The sequence below is a fragment of the Nothoprocta perdicaria genome, unplaced genomic scaffold (assembly GCF_003342845.1).
Source record: "Nothoprocta perdicaria isolate Ctin4 unplaced genomic scaffold, notPer1 scaffold_9, whole genome shotgun sequence".
Classification (NCBI taxonomy): Eukaryota; Metazoa; Chordata; class Aves; order Tinamiformes; family Tinamidae; genus Nothoprocta; species Nothoprocta perdicaria.
In genome coordinates this window covers 9,107,774-9,132,071 of record NW_020456198.1, presented here as the reverse complement: position 1 = coordinate 9,132,071, position 24,298 = coordinate 9,107,774, and the positions used below count along the sequence as shown (strand labels likewise).

The following is a 24,298-nucleotide window of genomic DNA, read 5'->3' as shown; positions in this document are numbered from 1 at the left end:
ACACCACAGAAATACCAAGTATCCTGTTCTTAGAGTCTAGTTCTACAGGAGTGGCTGGGAGGGGTAAGTGCTGTCCACCGAGCTCATGCAGCTTCCCTGATTCTTGAACCTCTCCCCTTTTCAAAGGGGATGAGCTGCTCATGATGCTCATCTCTGCTTCAGCCAGGACATGGCTTACAGGTTTTAGTCATGTTATTTAGTGAAGCAAAAGAAACACATTCTTCAGACAATTTGGGGAGAAAGTGCGCGTGCAGTGGTTAAACAAAACAAAATCCAAACCCTTACCCTGCTTGACAGGGTGCTGCAGGAGGGAAGTGTTCCAGGGCTGGGGCTCTTTTCCATGGAGCTGCACTAAATGGGATTGCCTCGTGCGCCCATTAGCAGCTTGCTCACAAACCAGCACCCTCATTTTCCATTCCGTTACCTAGGGAAGGCCACGCGTTCCCGGGCTGCAGAGCCCGCCCCGGTTTGGCGGGACACCCCCCTCCTGCGGGCACCGCTGGGCCCCCCTTCCCCTCGCGCAGGGGCTGCTGCAGCACACASGAGCTGCTCCATGACATTCCCCCTTAGCCCAGCTCCGAGGATCTGTTACGTTAATGCAGGACAGGGATGGGAGGGCGAGGGGTGTAAACAACCTTAACTCATGTCCATTGATTCTGGGGTGGATAAGGAGGCAGAATCCTTCTGAATGCTTTCAAAAAGTGATACCATTTCCGGATTGGATCTGATCTGAGAGGAAAATTCAGCCATTATGGGACTCTTCTCTACTTCAGGGATGGTCAGGAGAGCAGCCACTGCTCTCATTGCCGATCGCTTCAGTTCATCCTGTTTTTCAAACTCCTGTTTCACGGATCCAGCTTTTACCTGAAACCCCAAAGCGGCCCTTTCAGCTGGGATTCAGAAAAGGCTGTGCAGGCAGAAAGCGCAGGGAGGAACCGGCAGGTTCTTGTCTAACCAYAGGCTCCGAGGAGAGGGCAGCCCAGACCCAGACTCAGGACCCCCAGCACAGGTGGCAGCACCTGCAGACCGGTCCCCTTGCCCTGTCCCTCTTACCTTGGTGGAGCAGGTGGCCCGCAGGGGCTCGATCAGCCGCTCCAGCCTCTGCAGGACGGCGCTCGGGCACAGCGTGGACAGGCGGGCCAGCATTATGAAAGTCAGCATCTAGACAGACAGAACCAGCTTTGCCTCGCACCGCCTCCCCGCTGAGGCTGAGCACGGCCCTGGCTACCACGGTGGCGTGCGGGCTCTCCCTGTGCCTCCACACAACCAATACACACCAGTAGCCTGCCTGGACTCTGGTCCCAGGTCTACATTATCCTCCAGAGTGTCCATGACATCTGACAGCGGCACTCACCCTAGGGACCGAGCCCCTGCTGGGCCGTCTCTGCCTCCATATGGAGCAGTATGAAAAGGAGGCACCGCCTCCTCGTACCCACAGTCTCGCTGGCCATGGAGGGCAGGTAACAATGCGGCATCACAGGGATTTGAGAGTTGGGGAGGTTTCCTATAAAAGCGCTACACCCACATTGTATTTCCAAGGCCAGAACTGAACTACACCTGGACCAGTGTGGTGAGCGGCTGCAGAGACAGGAAAGCATCGCGCCAGGGACGCTGCCCTGGGCACACACCAGCTTCGCTCAAAGCCAGGGGCCCATCCGTTAGGTCCCCTCACAGTAAAGCTAAAGCACCCACCCGAATGTCGTAATGATCCTTCAGCCCATCCTCCACGTGATTCAGGTACTCRTAGATATCCAGCCGGTCCAGGCAGCTTTCCAGCAGCGTGTACATGCATTCGAAAGCAGCTTTCCTCACGTCAAGGCCGTCATCCACTGTGTGCTTGAATGGCCCCATTTCTACCTTAACGAGTAGAAAAGCGGCGCGGGTCACGGTCACGGAGGGGCTCTGCGCCCCCCGTGCCCCGAGCCGGCCGCGCTCGCACCTACCTCCCGGATGAGCTCCCTCCTGACCTTCGTCTCCTTGTACAAGCTGGGCAGAACAGCACTCAGCAAGTCTCGGATGAGGGATGGTTTGTTGTGAGCAGCTGAATTAAACAAAGCTAAAGCCACGCGTCGAACGTTCAGGTCTGGATCCTGAAGAGTTTTTAGGAAGTCACCTTTGGGATAAGAACACACAGATCAGTCCTGCTGCAGCATTTTAACTGCTCTCCAAGCACTTGCCGATGGAATAAGAACAGCACTAAGTCTTTCGGGAAGCCTGGGCATGAAACTCTCTGTGGCAAAGTAGCTCTAAGGACACAGTCCAAGGAGCTTCTGGAAACGCTTTCCCTCCCCTCCCTTCCCTTGGGATACAGTAATTGGAAGAAACACGACCTTTGTGCATTTGCCCATAGGACAATTCTGGCTACCATGAACCTCATCCTAAAGTCCAATCAGAAGCCTCAGCATTCAAGGAAGTTGTGGAAGTTGTTTATTTCCCAACAGCTCTGATGACGCTTCTCTGAAGCAGGAGGCTGTTCTGTACAACAGATCCAGGATGCAGCGTCCATAGGCATCAGGCTGTTCCACACAGTTTATCAAGATCCCTGTCTGTGGGATGCTTGATAAGCAGGGGGAATTTATGCTCCCTATAAACTCTGTCACCATGAAACATGCCTGGGAGCCAAGTATCAGACCAATCAACAAGGACTCACATGACAACATTGGTCTTTAATGACAACATTGGTCTTTAATCCCAAAAGGAGAGAAACGGGCTAGAAAACCAACTGGATTGGATTAGGTTCACCCATAAGTATGAAAAATCCCTAGGGGAAAAATCTGCTAGTGCTGCCAAATGACAGGGTGCTGCTAGCAGCCCACCTATGCAGCCCTTCAGCAGAGCGTCGACAGGCTGAGGCTGGTCTGTGATGGTGAATTTGACTGCAGTTACCACCGTGCTCCGGGCATGGGGAGAACCTGCAGGGAAGATGGAAATCACAGAAAATGGTGAGAGGTCACACGACAAAATCATTGCTGCAGCTTTAAGTACCTAACGCCCTTGTTTATACCTGACCTGGTAAGAGAATGGGGTACTTGTCATTCAAATCCAGCCCCAGCACGATATCTGCATGCACCTGAGTKTCTGGCAGCCCCTCCACGCCACACAACCCGCAGTCCTTTGAGTCCCCCCTCAAGGATCCCTCTTGCCTCCTGCTCAYGCCTCAGGCTGCTTTTGCTCCCGGCCGTGCCGCCCAGCAGCGCCCCGAGGGCTCCCAGCAAAGCGAGGCCTTGCTAGGGCACCCCGGCACCGCCTGCCCTCACCTGCCGTCAGCTGCTTTCTCAGGCGGGGCAGCAGCTCAGCGGGGTTCACCAGGGCCAGCTTCCCCAGGCACTCGGCCACCACGTTGCGCGTGCCTTCCTCGGCGCACTCGCAGTGCCTGAAGAGCAGAGCCCAGATGTCCTCCACGTAGGGCTGCAGGCCGTCAGGAGGGGAGGCGCCGATCACCTCCTTGAGGGAGTGCAGCAGCAGGTACTGCCTCTTGGGCTGGCTCCCGATCTCGCGCAGCACGAAGGGCAGGTACTCCCGCGGGCAGCCCACGCTCACRTTGCCCAGGGCGTAGGAGGCAGCAGACTTGACCTCCTCGCTGGGGGAGCCGAACGCCTCCAGGATGACCGTCCTGAGCTCCCKCTGCGCGCCCAGGTTCGTGGTGCGCCCCATCTCGGCCAGCGAGAGGAAGGCCAGCACCTTCACAGCGCAGCTGGACTTGGGGCTCTTCACGTCCTGGATGAACTGGCTCACTATCCCCGGCGCTTCCTTGGGGCAGGCAGAGGAAAGGGCCGCCACACACTTGGCGACGGAGTGATAGGCCTGTTTGTGCAGGGGTGCCGAGGGCCCGGCTGCGTAGACGGGGGCAGTCAGGTGCTTCATGAGCTCCGAGTAGCCCGTGGCGGCCGCCTTGGTCAGCACGAGCGCCTGGAAGAAGGCGATGAGCGCGCCGAGCGTGCCGCCCTGCAGCAGGGGCGAGTGCACCAGCTGGAAGGTCTCCGCCAGAATCGAACCGCTCATCTTGGAGATGGAGGACGGACAAACCTTGGCCAAAGTAGTAAGGAACATGACAGCCACCTGGGAAACATGCATGTCATTCTCACTGATTAAAGCTGGGAGCTCCGCTAGCACTGAATCTATCATGGCAGGCTTGAGGCTGTCGCTGTAGTTCTTCACCAGGACATCCAGAGCAGTCAGAGTGCTCAGCTTCAAGGCACGCTGATTCTTTCTTAGGAAGGAAGCTAAAATGGGAAAACTTTCCCCGAGAATGGGTYTTAAGTCTATCTTAAGTGGAGAACTAGCAATTAAAGTTAATGCTTTGACTGTTGTCAATCTGGTGATTTCATTCTTGAGCCTCTCCAGAAATATCTTCAGGGTTGGCTGCAGGTCAGTGCTTAGGTGGTCTCCCAGATTGCAGATGATCTGGCCCATGCACGAGATGGCTCGTTCTTTCACTTCCTGATCAATATCCGCTGCTTTCAGCCGCTTCAGGGTACCGGGGAAAAGGTCTTTCACATAGGGCTTGGCGTCAAAAGTGCAGGGCTTACCCAAGGGCCTGATGACTTTCACGAGTTGCTGAGTGACCAGGAGAGCTTCTGAAGTGATCTTATAAAAGGGGTCTCCAATGCAGGCCACAATCGGAGGTAGCAGCGTTTTGATATGGGGATGAAACACCTCTGGCTGGTGGGTGCAAAGAAGGACGTGGAGGAAAGACAGCGTGTCAATCCTCATGTTGGAGGAGCTGGACTTGTCAGCCAAGGAGAAAACAATACCTGTGCAAAGGGGACAAGAATGATTGCTGTCTTATTTCTTCAAGGGTCTTTATAATAAAGCCCCTCTATCTCCTAGTACATTATACAATTGCTATATATTCACATCAAGAAGCAAGGCAGCACGTTCATATCAGAAGTTGCTCAGCAATCTGAGATGTTTCATGAGCCCCAGGCAGGGGAAGTTCATGAAACAGTGGGGAACGTATCAGTCAATACAAGGAATTTTAAATCATCAGGACATTTGAAAAGACAAAAACGTTGCTGCTGTGTTCCCAATCGGGGCAGGTTAGCCTAATTCCAGCCAGTGTCTCTGGAAGCAGGAGCAGACCTGCCTCAATGTGCCTTGCCAGGGGGCTGTGGAGATGAACGCGAAACGCTCGTCCTGGCTCAGAGAGACAASAGCTGGGGTAAAACCAGGGAGCAGTGTTCCCACGGCCGGGCTGCGAGGGCGCGAGGCGAAGGCCGCCCTCCTCCCCCCGAGCTCCTTTACCCGGCACCAGCGCRGGGATGTGATGGGCCAGGCAGCCGGGCAGAACGCCGGCCAGCTCCGTCAGGAGGCTGAAGCAGCCCTGTCTCGATCTGATGCTCTTGTCTTTCAGCTGCTTGTGCAAGGCTTTGACAATGCTGGGAACCTGCAGTTTGGAAAAGCAAACGAGAGAGGGGCACATCAGACGTGCTGGGCTGCGGGGCAGAGCAGCTTGTTCCGCAGAGCAGAGGCACCAGCAGCAAGAGAACCAGGAGGGAGCCACGAGAAACAGCCCTGGCTCAGCAGAGCGCAGGGCAGGGACACACTGCAGGCTGCCTGGTAGGAAGGGGTTTTCGCTCTCTGAAATTCTACAGAATCCCCTGTGCCTCCCTTCCTGAAGTCAGCACCACTTTCTATTAGAAGGTGATAGTCTATTCTTTATTAAAGAAGCTTAAGGAAACGTACCAAATAAAAAAACAAATCTAAGGGCTGAGGTACAAGCTATTTAAATAAATGTATCTCAAACACAGAGAAGATTTATCAGTCATACAAATACATTTTGGAAAGGATTTTAAGCCTGCTTCAGGACATTGARCAGCCACTGGTAGCATTAGCCAGACCAGGCTGTTCTCATAGGCAGCGCTCCGTGGCACAACTGGCAGGCAACAGACTGGAACTTCACTGCCAGGCTGGAGCCCACGGCCTGCAAACACATTTCAGACCAGCCAGGGCCAGTGTGGGTTGCACCTCGCGGTCTCTCCTGGGAGCCTGGTCACTTTTTACCCAGGGGATTTAGTCCCCACTGATTGTGTCCCCAAAAGCTCCTTTAACCTGCTGTGTTCTCAGGCTCCGCCACTAGCCACAGTCACTGGTGACACGATACCTGTTTCTTGTCATTGCTCTGAGCTAACCCAGTCACCACGTCCTCACGCACCTGGTTCTGAAGCATCGTGAGGGGAACATCATCTTTGCTGGGTACGTCTGCAGCATGCAGCCAGCTCTGGACGGGCAGCGTTTGCTTCAGCAAGGAGATGTAAGCACTGAAGATGTCAGCTTTGACATTCTCCTCGCGCTCTTTGAATCTGCTTATCAGGACCGGGGAAAGGGTCTTGTAGAAGTCCTGGAGGAGGTCGTGCCTGGTGCTCACTATGGCCTCCAGGCACTTCGCTGCCGACCTGCGGACCTTCCAGCTGATGTCGTCGTCATCGCTGTACTCGTCATCGCTCTCTGCAAAGCAGCAAAGGGAGAGCAGGACACACGGTGACGAGACCACCAGAGCTGGGCGAGCGCTCAGCGCCTCAGCCTTCCCCTCTCCCAGCAAAACCCGTATATGGGAACATCAGGATGGGCTATCTGGACAATCCCTGCAGATATGACCATGCATGAGAACAGCTTATATGAGAGCTCAGAACCCCCATCCCTAATAAGGGCTGACAGAGACTGAGCCCCACTATTACTGCACCTAATGGGGAGGCCGCTCAGCTCCAGCACTACAACTTTTGTGATGAAGAGGGATCGATTCTCAGACGTTAAAGCCAAAAATATGTAAATATTTGTTTTAGCAATTCCTAAAATGGCACAAAGCAGTGTAACCATGTACACTGTAACTAGCATAACATCTATCATATCCTCCAGAAAGCTGGCCAGCAGCTTACAGTTGTTGGTGGGGAGTGAGCAAGAATGCCTCTCCTCAAGGCACGTGTCCCARCTTCTGCTCTCAGCGGCCACGCTCCGGGCAGCTAGAACGGGCAGGGGGCGAGAAACGCTGTCCATGGCCAGCAGCCATTAACTGACCCTAGTAACCGTTTAACTGCAGTTTCTAGATTTGCCTCCAGACCCTTCTTTTCAAGAAATACCGTTGTTAGGAGCCCCATGAGGAGCCTCCTCACTAGTACATGATGGGCTGTTCATGACAGAAATCTGTGTCATGGCTGCATTCAAATCACTTAGTGCCCCAAAGTGCAGACCAGTCAAAGAGCAGCCCAGACCAATGCAGCACGTGCTGCCCCGTGCAGGGGCTACTGCCTGCACACACAAAACCAGCTGCTCRGAGCAGGGGCTGAACTGAGCCCAACAGTCTGTCCTGTCCCAGTTGTTAATCCTGGCTGGTGCCGGGTGGGCTCCCGGAGACCCGTGCAGGCAGCCGGCCCGGAAAAGGCAAAGCCTTCCTGATGCTTTGCTCAGCTGGTCACAGGGCGTTGCAGTGACACCTCCACTGCTTGGGCAAGCAGAGATTGTCAGAAAAAAAGGAAAACTAACAAAATCAGAATCACTGCAAAATTAAACCGACTCCTTTAAAAGCACTGTCTTAATATGGGTCTGACTGAGGAGAGGTAAATGCAACAGTATGGATGYAGAGGGAGAGCAGGAAGGGGAGAACTCAGTGTTCTGCTGAGCACACTCAACCTCACAAGCAGGCACCTTGCTCTTCATCCTCCCCATTTTCTGTCTCCATCATCTCTTCCTCTTCATCCTCCTCATTATCATAGTTGTAGTTTGGGTCAAAGGTGATGTACTTCAAGCACAACCCTATCACACTAGGGATGTGAGGGTCAATTTCCTTTGGGCACCTATAAAGACAAATAAAAAACCTAAGAGTTAATAAATGCAAGAATAAACCATTTCAATTATCCAAATAATATAATTCATCTCAAAAGGATGCCAAAACACTTAACAAAAAAAGAAAAACATTTTGCTAACAAGTTAAACCAGAGCTTCTCATTCCCACAAGTGCATAAAGTAAGATCATGTGTCTCTGGAGGGGGCACACTAATTTCCATATGGAAAAAATGTAATCCACTGTATAATTCAGTCCTCCTCCTGCCCCAAAAGGAAACCTGGGCAGTTCTGCAGGGCTGCATCCCCAAGGCAAGCACTGAAATTCCAACCACATCATCACTGGAGAGCTGCAGGCCCCGTGCTCAGGCGCAGGCACMTACCCCCTGCAGGCTGCAGGCATAAAACAGCTCCCTTCTGCTGAGGGAAGCTCCAAAGACAAGAAAACTTGTCCTGCAAAACCAACGTGGAACGGCACGTGCACCAGCAGAGGTAAAACAGCCCACGCGCTTGAGCCCCAACTCTGCCTGCTGAAAAGGGGCTTCATTCCTGGGCTGCCTTTTCCCCACGTGTAAGAAGATCAGCCTTGGATCTGAATGCACAGATATTTGCAGCAGGAGAGCACCGAGGCAGGTGCCTAAATGTTCCTAACTGTTTTAGGAGGCTGCCTAAATGTTCCTGCAGGGCACACACCTTCTCACGAAGGACTCGAAGGCCTGAAAGCAGTACTCCCTCAGCTCGTCGTCTTCCACACTGCAGTACTGAACAATCAGAGGAATTATCTTCTCCAGATGTTCTCCTGGGAATGACGAAGTAAGCAGCTGTGGAAACCATTCCAGCTTTCAGCAGCTTTCCAGCTATCTGCTGCTTCCTTCTTGTGCCCTGCAGTGCATTCCCACCCTGGACCTCCCCAACAAGCAGCCAGTAGCCACCCCAGACAGGCCTAGCCAGGGTCTTCAGCACTCAGCTCCTGCTGCTGTCCCCACAACCTTGCTGGCATTCCAGTCGTGGAAAGACAGCTGCAACTGGAAGTTTTCTAGAACCTAATCTCAGTTTCAGCAGATCTTTCAGGCCACTACCACAACATGCTGCCTCTCCACTTCTCCTCTTACTTAAAACAGGAGGTCTGGTGACCTGTTTCACAGGAACATTAAGATCAGGGGAGTGCTGCACGACCTCGAGGGAACAAGCACTGGAGAAGAGCAGCCAGAGAGTTAGTTCAGTCTCTTCCTTCCTAGTGGGGATCAGATAGCCAGCACAGGACCCCAGAGGAAATCACAAAGCACAAGCCATCAACACATTAAGAACATACTTCTTTTACCATGAGAAGTGAGCTGCTTTAAAGTGTGTGCACGTTTGCCAGCAACATTTCACRCTACTCGTCCTACCTATGCGGTGGCCAGCCTGCCTACTGATGCCAGCAATACACTGGATGTAAGTCCTGGTGGTAGAGGTAGACTCGTTCCTCTTCAGCTCAGCAAGCAGATGCTCTGTGAGCTCTGAGAAGATGCTCCCACTGCACGTCAGGACGAGGTGACCCAGGGCAATGATGGCCCTTTTACGCACCGCCAGCCTGGGGCTTGTCAGCTGAGGAAGGAGGCAGTTCAGGATGGAGGAATGGAAAGAGTAGAGTGTCCCCCCTAGTCTGCAAACAACACAAGACAGAAATTGAAAGCCAGATTATCAGGGGAAAAACCTCTACCGCCAGCAAGAGGGAAATGAAAAAACCMTTCAGCTATGAAGGCTTTATGCATTTTCAAAGTGAAAACAATCCCCAAAACAGCAACAACAAAAAAAGTGTTTGGATTCTAACACTGWCTCGTTATGTACAACGTGGGAAGGCTACTTGTCTTCACCAGGGAAGTTTGATCCTGACTCAGTTCTGGCTGAGCTGGGGTTTTGTTGATGAGGTCCTGTGTGCAGCTGACATATGACACTGTCACTCTGACTTATGTAATTAGAGAAACAGGCAACCAGGGGGGAAAATGTATACATGGTCAGATCACAGAGCTAAAATAAACTTCCCTTCTCTTCCTCGTCCCTTCTGCCTGGATTAACTCAAATGGGGCTTTGCAGAATACTTCACCCTACTACCGCTATTCCCCAGCATGAACAGCTTCACGTGGTCTCTCATCCCTGAYGGGGAATCTGCTCTGCCAAGATATCTCCCCAGCAGCAGTCAACACAAATTCTTTATTTCTGAGTCCACATAGCAAGACTAGGGAATACAGAAATGAAAAGCAAACCGACGCAGTGCCATCCCTGTGGTACACGGCTGCCAGGAGAAAATCCTTTGGTACCTGCTCAACATATCTGACAGGATGTCAAGAGCCTCCAGCTGCACAGACACGTCCTCCTGCTTCCCAACGGCTCCTGTCAGCTGGGCTGTGATCTTTTTGCACACGTTTGCTGTCATGGTAGAGCCTAGAAGAGACGCATTTTTTCTTACCATCAATTAAGAAAAGAATCTTTATAATGSTAAGAACCATTCAATTCCTCCTACATTAAAAACAAACTCATTGCAGGGAGAGCTGTCAAGGAAAGCAGTCAAGCAGCGTTTTTTTGAGGCAGGGGACAGGCACTGGGAGCATAGGGCAACCCCCTGGAGTCCAATGCACCRACTCTTTGGAAGAAGCTTCTGCTCTTGGAGAGAATCTTCCATTAGCCAACAGCCAGGCTGCCACAGACGGCTCGCAGGGCCAGGCGGTGCAYGGAGCAGAGCTGGGCAGGAAGGGTTTGGTTTTTTTTTTTTTTTCCATCTCCTTTATTTTTAATGTGAAAAACATTCAGTTTCAAAAAACAAGGGTTTACCCAGCTGAATGCCCAGGTACAGGTTTAGTCTCCCTGCTGCCGGGTACGCATCTCAGCACTGACCTTTTCCCCTCAGTGGGTTCAGTGCAAGCCGTGAGCAGCTCCACATTGCACAGAGCTTTCAAGGGAAGGGACAGGTGCTGCCTGCACCACGTTGAGCACTGCCTTCCTGCAGCAGCATCGCTACCTGCTGCGCTAGCACTGCGAAAGGTGCCCATCCCACACACACACTCTGGGGCTGCTAGTGCCACCTCCCCTCTGCTCCAGCCAGCCCCACAGCAGGAGGCAGCACAAGGAGCAGGGTAGGGCACAAGGGAGCACAGGGRTACATGTCCAACCTCTCCATTTGGCAAAATACTTGCACCAAATTTGCTGCCTTCCACCCACACACAGCATCAATCCCAACCACTAAGGAAATCTATTCTGTTGCTACCCTCAGTTTCAGTTCACATGATGCATGTTAAATAAGGACTTCTGAAAGGATAGCTTTCAAGAGCTTAACATGTTGCAGAAAATGAGAGGAATTCAGCAAGTATTTGCATACTAATCCCAGGTCTCCCCTGAGAACTAAAATCTATGCGGATATCAGTGCCAGGGCCACCTGCCAGGAGCGAACAAGGGAGGTATGAGAAGGCCRCAGAGGCAGCTGGCTCAAGCCCCTGGGCACTCCAGAGCTGCTGAGGAGCTGCTGCTGCGTGTGGGCTGACGAGGGGTGCGGGAGCAGCGGGCAGCCCCGGCGCTGCGCCGAGCGACACGCGGTGCAGCAGCAATGCTGAGCGCGGGCGGGAGCCCTGCAGCCCTGTGCGGCTGTGCCAGCAGCACCAGCGGCTCCCAAGCTGCACGTGCTGGGCTTGCGATACACAAAGAAATGATTTCTGCAAGAATTCGGAAGCGGTTTCAGACTGAGGTAACTAACTTCAGTTAGTTTTCATTCCATCTCATCTTTAATCCCGTTGCTATCTCAGCCTCCGCTTCTCTCTCCTCCTTACACCATTGCTTGCAATCTAGCAGGGGAAGGAGGAGTCCRTAACTCTTCGGCTCTGAACCACATTTTCCCTCTGTCTCCCCAGGGCTGTGACTCCCTACAGCTCTGGGCTGACAAACAGGGACAGACGTTTTACCTGTAGAGGCTGGTGGCAGCTCCGAGATGACAGTTTTCAGCCCGATGCTGGAGATGTCCCGCAGCTGTTCCTTGTCCGACAGCATGTTTGTACAGAGCGTGTCCACAATGGTTTCCACCTGGTACTCCTTCACTTTGCCAACCAGCGGGCCCAGGCTGCAGGGGGAGASATCGGTGAGACTGAGCAGAGAGAGGGCTGCCCTGCGCCGCGGGACACGGAGCTCAGACCGCTGCCTGCAGAGCCGCTCGGCGCCAAGCGCAGTACGACCGAAACACCCGTGCAGAGACACACGTTGTGCCTCCTGCCCTGCCTCCTAACCCTGCAGCAGGCTTCAGGGGTACGGAGACATGAGGATAAGGAGATCTTAGTGGAAGGGGAAGCTAAGAAATCATGACACAATGACTAAGAATGAGAATGACCATGTTAAAGAGAATAATGGTAAAATTAGGGTCAGGTTTTGAAAAAAATACATCAAAAACTGACTTGCAAGAGGAAGTGCCAAATGGATTTGCACATGTAATTAATCATCTACTGCCCTCTGCCACATGCCTAAAAACCTGTGCTTGAGCCAGGTTCAGAATTACAACAGAGGGAAGACTCCATCAGAGTAACAGTTTCATTTCCCTGCATTTTTTGGGGGGGGAGAGGGAAAGCCTACATTTCCTGCTGGTCAGCTTTTTATTCAAAATCGTGCAGAAGCTGTCAGTATTTATTTCCAATTATTTATTTTTATCTGCTCCTATTTAACAASAGAACTACTTGAAATGTGAAGTTTAAATTGTATTTCAGCAAGTCACGTGTTGCAGCTTTCCTCTCCTGATCAGCCAGACTTACATCTTCGAATTAGGCTAGGGAATTCAAAATGCATTTGCTTGCCATGAATATTCTGTACCCCTCAGAAATTACTGCTTCACAAACAGCTAGAATATCCATAAGAAATGATGATTGAACCTAGTGCTAGCACTTTGTAAACTCCACTTTGGCCCACAATGTAAAAAAATCTTTGAACAAAAGTGAATTTTTGATTTTTTTCCCTCTTCTTCCTGGCCTAACGGGTACAGCCTCCCTGCTGCTACAGAACCGCTCCTGACAGCATGCTCAASCAGTGTTTATAGCACAGGGTTCCCAGGGTTCACACACCAAACTCACACTGAGCCTGGTCTGTACATGGTTTTTCTTAAATTCAACAATCAGGACAGGACACTAATAGCTGTGTAGAGTCAGGGTATCTTCCCTGAAATATGGGAGTTAAAAAAAAATTACAGAACAATAGGATCTTGTAAAAGTGAAAATGTGTTTTAATCCTATACCTGAAAATACAGAATAGAAAAGAACTGGCAGTTGCCCCTATTTCAGACGGGAGACTGAGGCACAGAGAAGCTGAAGAGCTTTCTAAATTGGGGACAAGGGGAACCAAAACACAGGATGAAAAATGGAATAGGTTGGCATCTCAATTTCAAATTTGGGAGCTTTTCTGGGTGACAAGTGCAATTTCAGCTTTCCTCCGAATAACACCTTTGTTTTAGGTGATAAAGACCAACCTTTCAGTAACTCAGGAGCCTGGATGTGGGCCGCATGGATCCACGTGGGGGACACTTCAACCAACAGTGTCCTTCCAAGTGTCGCAGCTCCTGCTCCGAGAGACTCACACCCCATGGAGCAGCTGCCCAGGCATCAGCTGCTGCAAGGACAGCCCGAGCCATGAAAAGAAAACGTCGCTGGGCTCATTTACTCTCTAATTGTCACTTTGGATGAGTTAGACATTGTAATGAATATGCTCTTATAGGTGATGCAGCCACAGCTAAATAGGCAACGAAATTAGTCTTTTGGGTTTTTTTTTCAGTGCCCAACTGAAAACTTTTCTTTAAAAAGACAGAAGAAACAAACCCAAACTASATAAGAGACAAGAACAGGGCCAAAACGGCTGGGGAAAAATCAGGGTAGTGGAAATCAAAATGAAAGAGCCAAAGGTCACAGGGTACAGGGATAGAAGCAGTAGAAGATTTAAAAGAAAGGAAGAGGAGTAAAATCCACAGTAGGAAAGAACAAAGGAACCCAAGATTGTCTTTAAATGGCCCACCTTTCTGGAGCCCTGTGCGTGAACTGACCCATTCAATCTCATTTCTAGCATGAACACTCCCATTTAGACACGCTGGGGGAAAGAGACAGGAAACAACACGTCAGCACTAGGATCACTTAATTGGAAGATTCAGTAATAAGGGGAGAATCYGCCTTTTCATTTGGGTGTAAAATACTAATAATGTTCAAAAAATGAAGCAACGGCACAAACTAAGCTTGGAGACGAAGTACAAAAACAAGCATATTGCAAACTTTAACGGAAATGCCCTAAAAGGGTAGGATTCAGAATCCCTGAAATTCAGACGCCATTTCTCACGGAGTACCTTACCACCACCTCCAACAACGACACGGCCAYGGGGAAATTCAGCACTGGATTTCAGAGCCCTCTAACACAGAGGGGTTTGGCGTATAAAATTTTTATGCGGGCTAATCCCTGACATAACAGAATCTTAGACATGTTACTTTTAATATGGTAGGTCTGTAGCATAAACACTGGAATGCTTCCRAAGCCGCCTTCTGCAGACGCGTGTCCAGTCAGCCTTCCAGAGCAGCAGCACGAGGAGCACAGGGCTCTAACGGGAGCTCTGGGGAAGGCGCCGGCGCCGCAGGGCCGGCTCCGCTCTAGCGCGGCTGCCGCCTGCGGCGCTTCCATGGGTGCCAATGGACAACGGAACACAGCAACTGCTGCGGGGCTCTTACCACTTGACAGCCAGGTTCTGCACCTCCCCGTTTTTGTCCTCCAGCAACTTCAAAAGCATTTTCACAACTTTTTTCTCGCTGTCTTCATCTAGTTTTATAGAATCTTTCTGCAGTTCCATCATCAGGTCATTGGTGGCCATAAACCTGAAACAACACAGAGCAAAAGGGGACTGGAGGATATACGGGCACACGTGGACTTCTTAGAGAAATTAATTCCATGAATGCATGAAAAAGCACTTGCAAGCACTAGCATACAGCCCTTTGCATTACCCTGAAAAATAAAGTACTGAAAAATAAAGCAAAGCGCGGGGCTCGGCCACGCGCTCCCGCGGGTGCCGTGGGCGCCGTTACAAGCGCCCGCAGCAGCGGCCCGCGCAGCAGCCCCGACCCGCTCCCGCGGCCAGGCCCAGCCTGGGCGGCCCCGGCGCGCGGCGGGCGGGCGGGCGGCACCTGAAGTCCTTGTCGCTGGAGGTCATCTTCTCCAGCAGGTTGGAGATGTGGTACGACACGCTGCTCATGGTGATGGCGGCGGCGGCGGCGGCGGCGGCGGGCCAAGATGGCGGCGGGGCGGGGCCGCGGCGGGGGGCGGGGCCGCGACAGGGGGCGGGGTCTCGATAGGGCCGGTTACAGGGGCGGAGCCACGAGGGGGCGGAGACGCAGGGGGCGGGGCTTGCACGCGGCAGGTCCGGAACGTTGGCGCTTGGCTCGCGGCCGGTCGGGCCCTTTTGCGCGGCGGACCGCGGTGCCACGTCCCAGTGAGCGGGCGGGAGCCGGTCGCTGTCGGCGGAGTCGTGCGAGCCTCGTTACCGCCGCCATGGTAGGGACGGGAGGGGATGGGGCGGGCCGGGCCGGCAGGTGTCGGGCCGGGCCGGGCCGCCGGGCAGCGCCTCTCGCAGCGGCCCCAGCCGCGGTGCAGGGCCGCGCTGGCGGCGCGGGGCCCGGCCCGGCCCAGGGTTCGGCGGCGGCAGCGGTCCCGGCGCTCCGCTCCGCTGCAGCGCCGCTTCCTGCCGCCCCTCTCCCGCAGGTCTCGGTGATCAACACGGTGGACACCTCGCACGAGGACATGATCGTAAGCGCGAGGTCCCGGGGCTCGTTCGGGGGGAGCCCGCGGGGCCATCGGCGCCGTTGGGCCCTGCGGGCCGGGCGGTAACGCCGTGGGGAGGACACGGGCGATGTCTGTGTGCGGGTGGCAGCGGGAGAAGCCGCGGGCCCCGGGAAACGGCGGTGCCGCTTCTTCCATGTGGAGCAGGAAACGGAGCCCCCCGGGGAAGGAGAAACAGCTTGAGGCTTTAACTCGAGGCGGGGGGGGATATCTGTCTATACATTAAATGGTACGGACCTCACCCATTACCTTGCAGCACGATGCTCAGATGGATTATTACGGCACTCGGCTAGCGACCTGTTCTTCAGACAGATCCGTGAAAATCTTCGACGTTCGGAACGGAGGGCAAATCCTCATAGCAGACCTCAGAGGGTAAAGTGCATTAACTGGAGGAATCCACTCTGTGACAAGTTGTAATATTTCATGATTTTGGCTTTTGGTAATGTAAAGCCACAGTAAAGTTCTCCCAGATAGTATTTGCTGTGGCTGGTGGTTGCCAAATGACTCCTTAGAGCTGAGAGGGGATGGAGCTGGTCAGGAATAACTCTGGCTTCTTATTCATCAAATGCTGGGCACCGATAGCTGCCTAGGAGTAAACTCGCAATCTTGTTCATTAATATGTGGAGAAACGCTTGAACTGTTTCCAGTGGTGGCAGCTGTAATGGGTTTCTTGGGTCCAACTAAGATTGTTTCTTGCAGGCATGAAGGTCCAGTGTGGCAAGTTGCCTGGGCTCATCCTATGTACGGAAATATCCTGGCCTCCTGTTCCTACGACAGGAAGGTTATTATTTGGAAGGAAGAAAATGGCACTTGGGAGAAGACATATGAATACACGGGGCATGATTCCTCAGGTGTGACACTGGGAAGGGGGGAGGGAACCTGGGTATAAAAGGGGGTTCGGATAAGCTTGGAATAAATTCTTCGGTGTTAAGGAAAAAGTGTTTATCAAACAAAAGGATAAAATAATAGAGAGGCAGTAAGTCTACATTTTGTGTAACCAACATATTATCTAGAAGCATATTGCTTGACAGGCTGCTGATTAATTTCTACAATGCAGTGGAGTTGTTTTGCAAATAAATCAGCTTACAAGTGAACAGGATGGTAGGATACAGAATTCTTGATGCACAACTGTACGTGTCTACTGTAGGAAGGAAGGAAAAAGTTGGGTTTTAGTATACTAAGTTTTATTTTACAATGGCAGCTGCTTTGTGCAGGTGACTTCTACTGATGGCCCTTCTATGGGCAAATCTGGGAGACCCCAAAGCCCCAGGTTGATGCTAGTGGCCTCTTGAGAAAGAAGGGGCAAGTCTTGCCCTTCCATGTTATTCTCAAAGGGATCAAGCAAACTTTTTTAGTTGTCCCAAAGACTAAGCCTGCAATGAAAATGGGGCTACCTGTTGCATATAAAGGTTTGATTTGTTACTGAGACCTACAGATACTCTGCCAGTCACTTGCCTTTGGTTCTAGAGTCAGTGAGATTCTTTTCTTTATTGGAGGGGATAGAGGGCTTTTTTTCTTTTTACTCTTTAAATGGATTACCTTGATGTGCAATTATATTGATGCTTTCTAAAAGGTTGCTAAAAATACAGGCCGCTTTCCATCATTCAGCTGTTTAACTGGCTGGCTTTAGAATTAAGAGTTTCAAGACTCGCTCAGTTTTGCGGGTTGCTYATTGCAGTGCCTCCTCACTACTGTTAGTTGGTCAGTGCATTTCTAGCTGGTCACTGTGCTCTGATCCAGCGTGTCTCCTTTCTCCCAGTGAACTCAGTCTGCTGGGCGCCGCACGACTACGGGCTCATCCTGGCCTGTGGGAGCTCCGACGGGGCCATCTCGCTGCTGAGCTACACGGGCGACGGGCAGTGGGAAGTCAAGAAGATCGGCAAYGCGCACACGGTAGGTCTGGGTGGGCGGATGTGTGAGCAAGGCATTGGAGCTACAGAGAAGTGCCTCGGTAGAGCAGCACTGAAATGGAGGGAAGTGATCCCGAGTATTTTCCAGAATCGGAAATAGCTTCTGCTTTAAGTTAATCCAGCATGGGGAGGTATGCTGTGTAATCGGGGAAATAAAATGGAAACAACGGCTACCAAACAGTGCGGTTCAATGATTTTTAAGAATTAATGTTCAACACAACGTTGAAAGTTAAATGCTAGAAGACAGGATTAGTACTAAGAACACCTGTCACAGGCTGGCTGTGAATAAACTTAAGACTGGAAAAACTGCAKGTCTGACATTTTGCCTTAGATGGGAGTGATGTTTTTGCTTACACAGAGTTTGATAACCATCTATGCAGGTTATAGCAGGGTTTGCAGTAAAAGGAAAGTGGGCTGTGGTCCAAGAGGTCCCTTTAGTCCTGCATTCTTAAATCTTAGCAACTGTATATATCTTTCTGGTTTATCTTTCTCTCTCTACCGTTTACATAATTGAGATGAGATTTGCCCATAAACCAGTTACCTAGCTATCTAAGGCTTTCAGAATAAATATCTACTGAGCCTAGATCATATTGTCACTTCACTAAATTCCAGTTTCCTAAGGTGGAGTCGTTCCCACTCCCTCTGCCCCACTAGGGATTGTGCTAGGTGTCCTTTGACACTTCAGCAGCTTTGGGTTTTTTAAAGTAAGAAACTTACAATTATTCCTTTAAACAGATTGGGTGTAATGCTGTTAGCTGGGCTCCTGCTGTTGTGCCAGGAAGTCTTATAGAGCAGCCATCTGGGCAAAAACCAAACTACATCAAGCGATTCGCATCTGGGGGCTGTGATAACCTTGTCAAGATCTGGAAGTAAGTGTTTTGTTGCTTGCATTAACAACTCATAAAGACTGGTGGCTTTTAGAGTCTTTCAATGCCACTGTTAATATTTCAAGTTATATTTTACACATCTATAAATTCATCTTTGCATATCATTTTAGAGAAATGTTTTAAAGAATAGAAATGACTCCATGACTTGCAGTCTCTCACATGGTTCTGTCTATTCGTGTCTGCTGTGCTTAACTGTATCTTGGATAGCAGCTTTTTAGCTTTGACTACACTTGTCCCTTGGACAATAACAGATCCCTATAGTTGCTAGAAAACAACGTTCCTCTCTTTATATTCTTCTCTGTCCCCTCAAAGAGATTTTGTCAGTTTAAGCTATAGAGCCTTGTGGAGAAGTGAGGAGCACTCGTGCTTCATATCATGTGCATAAACCAGGACTGCAAAAACTACAGAAAAAACTTTCCAGAGCAGGAGCTGGCTGCTGCAGCCCTCTGAGGGTGTCTGTGTGTTTGCAGAGAAGAAGATGGCCAGTGGAAAGAAGAGCAGAAGCTGGAGGCTCACAGTGACTGGGTACGGGATGTAGCCTGGGCTCCATCCATCGGTTTGCCCACGAGTACCATTGCGAGCTGCTCCCAGGTGAGGCTCTGCCTGGGGAGCCGTGGGCAGGCTCCAGTGCCCGACCTGCTGCGTACAGAGGTTGGGGTTTCTGTGTCGCAGTTTGGTCCAACCACCTTGCTCTGCTGCTTCTGCAGGACGGCCGCGTGTTTATCTGGACATGTGATGATGCCTCTGGAAATTCATGGTCGCCAAAGCTGCTGCACAAGTTCACTGATGTTGTGTGGCACGTGAGCTGGTCCATTACGGCAAACATTCTTGCAGTGTCTGGAGGAGACAATAAAGTGAGTGCTGCCCCTGGGCTTCTACTCTCGCATGCCCTATTTCCAGAAGAGTTTACATGAAACAGGGTATTCTGCTACTTCTGTTGCTTGTGTAAAGGCTGTTGCAGATTCATATTTGATTGCTGTGGTGACTATTTTATTTTTTGACTTATCAAAAAGGGAAGGGAGGAAGAACCTAACCCTTGATAAACTGCTTGCATTGCATTTTGTTTTAGCACTTACTGGTGATTGAAAATGCAAATCTAAGATTATCTTGTAGGACAGTCATATCAGTATTCACATCCTGTTTTCTTATCACTGCATGACTCTTCAGTATAGAGTAATAAATAACTTGATATGGAAGCTGAGTGCTGCAGGGTTTTTCTAAATAACTGTAGACCGTCACCAAACTAGTGGTTAGGTGAGAGTTGCGAGGAAATGTAAAGGGGAAACTGATAATATTGTTTTAAGGCTAACATTTCTTCCTGATGTGTTCTTGAGGTCACGCTGTGGAAGGAGTCAGTGGACGGGCTGTGGGCCTGCATCAGCGACGTGAACAAGGGCCAGGGAGGAGTGTCTGCCGCTGTGGAGGGGCAGCAGAACGAGCAGTGATCGGGGCGCGCGGCCCTGCTGCAACAGCCATCCTTACCCCTCGGGCAGCATCCTGAACCAGATGAGAACGGCTTTTAATCCAAACTGGACATGAATATTTGGAAATAAACACTCAGTTTTGTGATCGCTCTATATCATTAATGGGAGGCTACAGTGTGTTTATGAACAGCCTTAATTGACATTCCCTTAAATTAAAGGTGAGGAGCACAGCAAAGCCCTGTGTCTCACATTCCTCTTTGATCGTGTTAGAGCTGCAGGCTGCTCTCCAGGGCAGCGCTGAGCCTGGCTTGACGCTGCCCCTGGGCACAGGAGGGCCCTCGAGTGCTCCCACAAACCTGCGCCTGGCCCCAAAGCTGCCCTGCTGAGGGCTGAACCTCCCCCAAGGAGCCAGGGGCCCGGGTGAGTTTTCAGCATCAACATGAAGAGGAGCCTGTGTCCGGCCTCTGATTTCCTGGAGGAGTGGTGGAATAAGGTCTCTTGCTTTACAGGTATCTCAAACTTGGTTATTTAAAAAAGTCATCAAAACTTATTTTGAAAGTTTTTTTTTAGACATTCTTCTGTACTGTATTTTTTTTTTAAGATACCAACRGAATAAAGTCTTACTGGTAAAAGCTGGTGTATGATTATTAAATGATACTTCTACAGGGGCCTTATCAAGACAGTATGCACTGTCATTTCAGACATTACACTGTGCTTTTTTCCTCTGTTCTCCAATATTATTTTTCTGAATCATTTAACCATACTGGTAGTCAGCAGTGGACTAATAGCTTCCCACCTATAGCAGGATCAAATAAAGAGAGTGCAAGGTAGTTCCTCTATCCCCTGCACTGGAGGTGGACATGGGCCTTATGCAGCATGGGCAGCATGACCACACGGCCAAGTTTCAGCTAAGGTGCTGCATGCGGCTGCAGTTCAGACAAGATGTTATGCTCAGCAGCCCCGATATCAACGCCCTTTCACTTGAAACAGTTTCTGGGTAGCATTCCTCGCCTCCTGTAACAGGTAAAGCCCTGGGCCAAAGGGTCGCACTCCTCTCTGCTCTCCTCTTGCCCTGGAACAGCAAACAGGTGTGTCACAGCCTTCCCTTTTCTCCAAGGAAATTGCTCCTACCTGTGCTCTTGGTTTTGGCACGTTTCAGATAACATGCCCCATTCTCTTCCAGAAAACTACCCTCATTTTATGATAGTTATGTATACTAACCAAATAAATCCTAGCTTAATTCATGTATGTGTTGGAGAGGTCTCTTTCACATGGCAACAGGAGTGTTTCCATTCTTGTTTAAATGCTCAGTAGCCTTCCCCTCCCCTGACCCTGCTGGAAAAAAAAATTACCTCAAAATCAAGGTTATCACATTCATATGGTTCCTTTTCAAAATAAACAGCAAAGAAGCATTTTCTTTAACCAGCTAATAATGACATTCCAAGGTGACTATACAGCTTCTGAGTGCTAATGTCCTTATGTTTTATGATTTTTAATACTTAATGGTTCATATTTAATCAGCAGCAAGGTCCAGTTCAGGAAATAGTTTAGCTACTACACATTTAAGCACTAGGTGAGAGTTTCTGAACTGCTCTTCATTCAGTCTTCATCATAAGTTTATGAAGTTTTGAGCATAAGAAGTCTTACACTTCTGGACCTGCATCCCAGACTGGGCAGGTCCAGACTGGACCTGCACCCCAGAGAGAAACAGGACTGGGGGAGAGCGCAGCAGGGAGGGGATGCACTCGGGGGAAAAAGGAGCAGCGCCAACTTTCACCACAGGTCTCCGTTTCCATTACACCTCCTCGAATAAGGAAAATGTTATATTCTCTTTGGAAAAAAATACCTTACATCTACTAATTTATTTTAAAAAGGAAATGATAACACAGGATATAGAAGCGGAAACTTCCACTTCTTTGCCTACACTATTTCATTATATGTAATCTCATTATACATAAGGGGAAATGCAGCAACAGATCTATGTGCTATTTTCACTTCTTGTTGATTTTGTTATCATGTAAGCAGGCTGAGCTTCCCAGGAATGCAAGTACACATGAGATTGCATTTCCAGTTATTCTGTAGCACAGAACAAATACTCCATTTGGTATATAAAGCACTTAAAAAGCAGCCATTTGGTGGAATGACTAAACTAGGGAGGCAAGTTTCTGGCAGGTTGGTCTATTTCCCCGTGTAAGTCGTCTCCGCCAGCCCACCTGCTTCAGGGCAATATCTTAGCTACACAAGAGAATACGGTAAGCAACAGTCTTTCAGTGCGGTGTTTTTAGTTTTAATATTTAAATACTGTGTTTGTTTGATCCATCCAATTTCATAAACAAGATTTGCAGGACCAATTTTGTCATTGGACTTGGATTCAATTAACTAAAGAGAAATATTGTGAAATATGTTTAATCTGCCCACCTATGTTTCAGGTTTGACAGAGTCTTGCTGAAGAAAACCATGTTACTCAGAGGGGCCCTGCTTGGCGTTCTCCTCTTCAGTGCCCTCTGCGCGGAAACTGTTCTGGCTGGCTCTAGCTTTTTAAGCCCTGAATATAAGAAAATACAGGTAAAAGATTTGGAATAAGACTTTTTCAAAGATTCCTTCCCTAAGAGATCTTCAAAGCAAGATTCCTTGCAATGTTCACAGAAGCCTTTACAGAATCACAGAATCACAGAATATTTAATTTATAAGTTACCGATTCTGAAAAGGGAAAGAATTATGCCAGAGAACCTCTATAGCAAACTATCAGCACTGTAGATGCGCTTGAGAATTAAGATTAATCTCATTTAGCAAGCATAATCTCAAAAGGAAAGATTAGAGAGAAAGTAGCCATTTAATTTGTTTGTAGCAGCTTCTTTTTTTGTTTTAATGAGCTGGAAGGTGGCTGTTCTGTAAGGAACTCTTAAACCAAATTCCTTTAATAATGAAGGCAGTAACAGTAGGATAATTATTATAGACCTATGGTTTTAAAAGAAGATTATGATGCCTTCCATTGTCTTGCTGCACCTGTTTTAATTGTGGATTCTAATTTCTCTATAGAGTATGGAAAGAACATGTAGATGTTACTTTCTTGCTTTCCAGCAACGAAAGGATTCAAGAAGGCCAGCAACAACGACAACAACATTGCACCGTCGAAGCATGGAAGGTTTTTCAGACACAACTGAAGCGTGGGCAGAAGATGGCAGTAACAGCGTTGAAATCAAGGTTTGCGTTTTCCCTCTGCATCACACACAAGTTTAAGAGCTGGGGGTGGCGGTAGGGGGGAGAATATTTTGCACCATATGAAGTAACACAAGTGAAAACTTCATTTCATATTTAACTTGAAAGGCGAGTAGGAAAAGGCACATGAAAACTGCATGCACTGATGCCTTGAAATAATTTAAAACTGACTACAGTGAATCAGATCATAATCTACTAATGATTCACTTTTAAATTTTGAAAATTGCTAATGTTTCTTCTAAAGCTTTATTTTCTCTATTTTATTGCACAGTTTGCGCTGCAGTACTCCCCATTTCTCAATTTCGATTTCATGTCTCAATACTTACAAATTAATAATAGAAGAACCTTTCACATAGCTTGCTTGCCAGTGTTCCCATTAATAAAATTAATTTGCAATGTCCTTGCGCAGGAACGTATCTGTTACATTTTTGCTTTTCATATTTTCTTACAGTTTAACGTTCCCTTTGAAATTGGTGTCAAGCTAACAGAAGAGCAGTACCAGGAATACGGACAAACGCTGGAGAAGCTGCTTGGGGACGTTCTCGAGGAGAACGCTAAAGGTACTTACAACCAAATCTCCAAAGCAGAGATTTAACAAAATAAAGAATTAAAACCTTTTGTCATATAATTGGCCATTTAAAACACCCAAAACAATTTCCCAGCTGTGCTCTCAGCTAAACAAGACCCTCGCACTTCTCAYGAAGTTTGTTCCTTGCTTTGCTGTAACTGAGCTCATTCTACCGATTCCCTGAAGCCTGACGGGCAGGTTTGTGCCATCGGGCCCTTCGCTGTGCGTTTGCACCCGCTCGTGGGGCCTTCCTGGGTCTGAGCTCGTCCTTGCGGCAGGCTCTGCACCTCAGCACCCGCTGCAGCTGCAAGGGTGACGCTGCCCTGTCCCGCCGGGCTCCCAGAGCGGCGCCAGGGCTGCCTCTGTCTGCCCTCCACAGCCTCCTTCAGAAAACAACTAAAACTATCAATTTACGTCCAAAACTATTATCCAATTTTAAAGCTAACACTAACCTTTCTCTTTTGCAGTTTTTAAAAGCTCAGGTGAATAACTGAGGCAAGCTGAAGTACAAAGACATCACCCCCCTATTCTGCCAGGAATCCTTTAAGTTTTACTTCAAAATGAAACTATTACTGATTTCACAGCCATAAGGAGGGGAGATGTATGTGAGCCTGGACAGGTTGCTCCCATACAGATGCTAGTGAGTAATCATCTTTGACAGAATACAAACAAGAGCAGAAGGGAAGGTGATGCCAGGCTGTC

At 49.6% G+C, this 24,298-nt stretch overlaps 3 protein-coding genes across 4 annotated transcripts; 2 read left to right on the top strand and 1 right to left on the bottom strand.

Annotated features, from left to right (window-relative positions):
* Nucleotides 1–517: 517 nt before the first annotated feature.
* Nucleotides 518–15,004, bottom strand: LOC112958643 (cullin-associated NEDD8-dissociated protein 1-like). Of its 2 annotated transcripts, XM_026052548.1 has the most exons (15): nt 14,937–15,004; nt 14,487–14,630; nt 11,709–11,863; nt 10,077–10,200; nt 9,165–9,421; nt 8,470–8,575; nt 7,642–7,790; nt 6,155–6,447; nt 5,245–5,386; nt 3,258–4,754; nt 2,817–2,912; nt 1,944–2,113; nt 1,693–1,857; nt 1,054–1,161; nt 518–864 (listed from the first exon to the last, which is right to left on the bottom strand). In XM_026052548.1, exons 1-15 carry the CDS (start codon nt 15,002–15,004, stop codon nt 637–639), a joined length of 3,702 nt encoding a protein of 1,233 aa, XP_025908333.1. In that variant the 3' UTR covers nt 518–636. The 2 variants fall into 2 exon arrangements, with proteins under 2 accessions (XP_025908333.1, XP_025908334.1); XM_026052549.1 differs by lacking the exons at nt 14,487–14,630; nt 14,937–15,004 and adding an exon at nt 13,789–13,833.
* Nucleotides 15,005–15,216: 212 nt separating this feature from the next.
* Nucleotides 15,217–20,283, top strand: SEC13 (SEC13 homolog, nuclear pore and COPII coat complex component). The gene is made up of 9 exons (XM_026052547.1): nt 15,217–15,303; nt 15,511–15,555; nt 15,845–15,960; nt 16,288–16,439; nt 17,348–17,481; nt 18,234–18,367; nt 18,856–18,976; nt 19,093–19,239; nt 19,720–20,283. Exons 1-9 carry the CDS (start codon nt 15,301–15,303, stop codon nt 19,828–19,830), a joined length of 963 nt encoding a protein of 320 aa, XP_025908332.1. The 5' UTR covers nt 15,217–15,300; the 3' UTR covers nt 19,831–20,283.
* Nucleotides 20,284–22,266: 1,983 nt separating this feature from the next.
* Nucleotides 22,267–24,086, top strand: GHRL (ghrelin and obestatin prepropeptide). Its single transcript, XM_026052639.1, has 4 exons — nt 22,267–22,374; nt 22,891–23,013; nt 23,480–23,588; nt 24,064–24,086. Exons 1-4 carry the CDS (start codon nt 22,267–22,269, stop codon nt 24,084–24,086), a joined length of 363 nt encoding a protein of 120 aa, XP_025908424.1.
* Nucleotides 24,087–24,298: the final 212 nt, after the last annotated feature.

Bases quoted from the DNA above. Each gene is read 5' to 3' on its own strand.
- GHRL (XM_026052639.1), top strand. From the start codon at position 22,267: ATGTTACTCAGAGGGGCCCTGCTTGGCGTTCTCCTCTTCAGTGCCCTC. The intron at 22,375-22,890 runs GTAAAAGATTTG...CTTGCTTTCCAG, and splicing joins CTGAATATAAGAAAATACAG to CAACGAAAGGATTCAAGAAG. The intron at 23,589-24,063 runs GTACTTACAACC...TCTCTTTTGCAG, and splicing joins TCTCGAGGAGAACGCTAAAG to TTTTTAAAAGCTCAGGTGAA.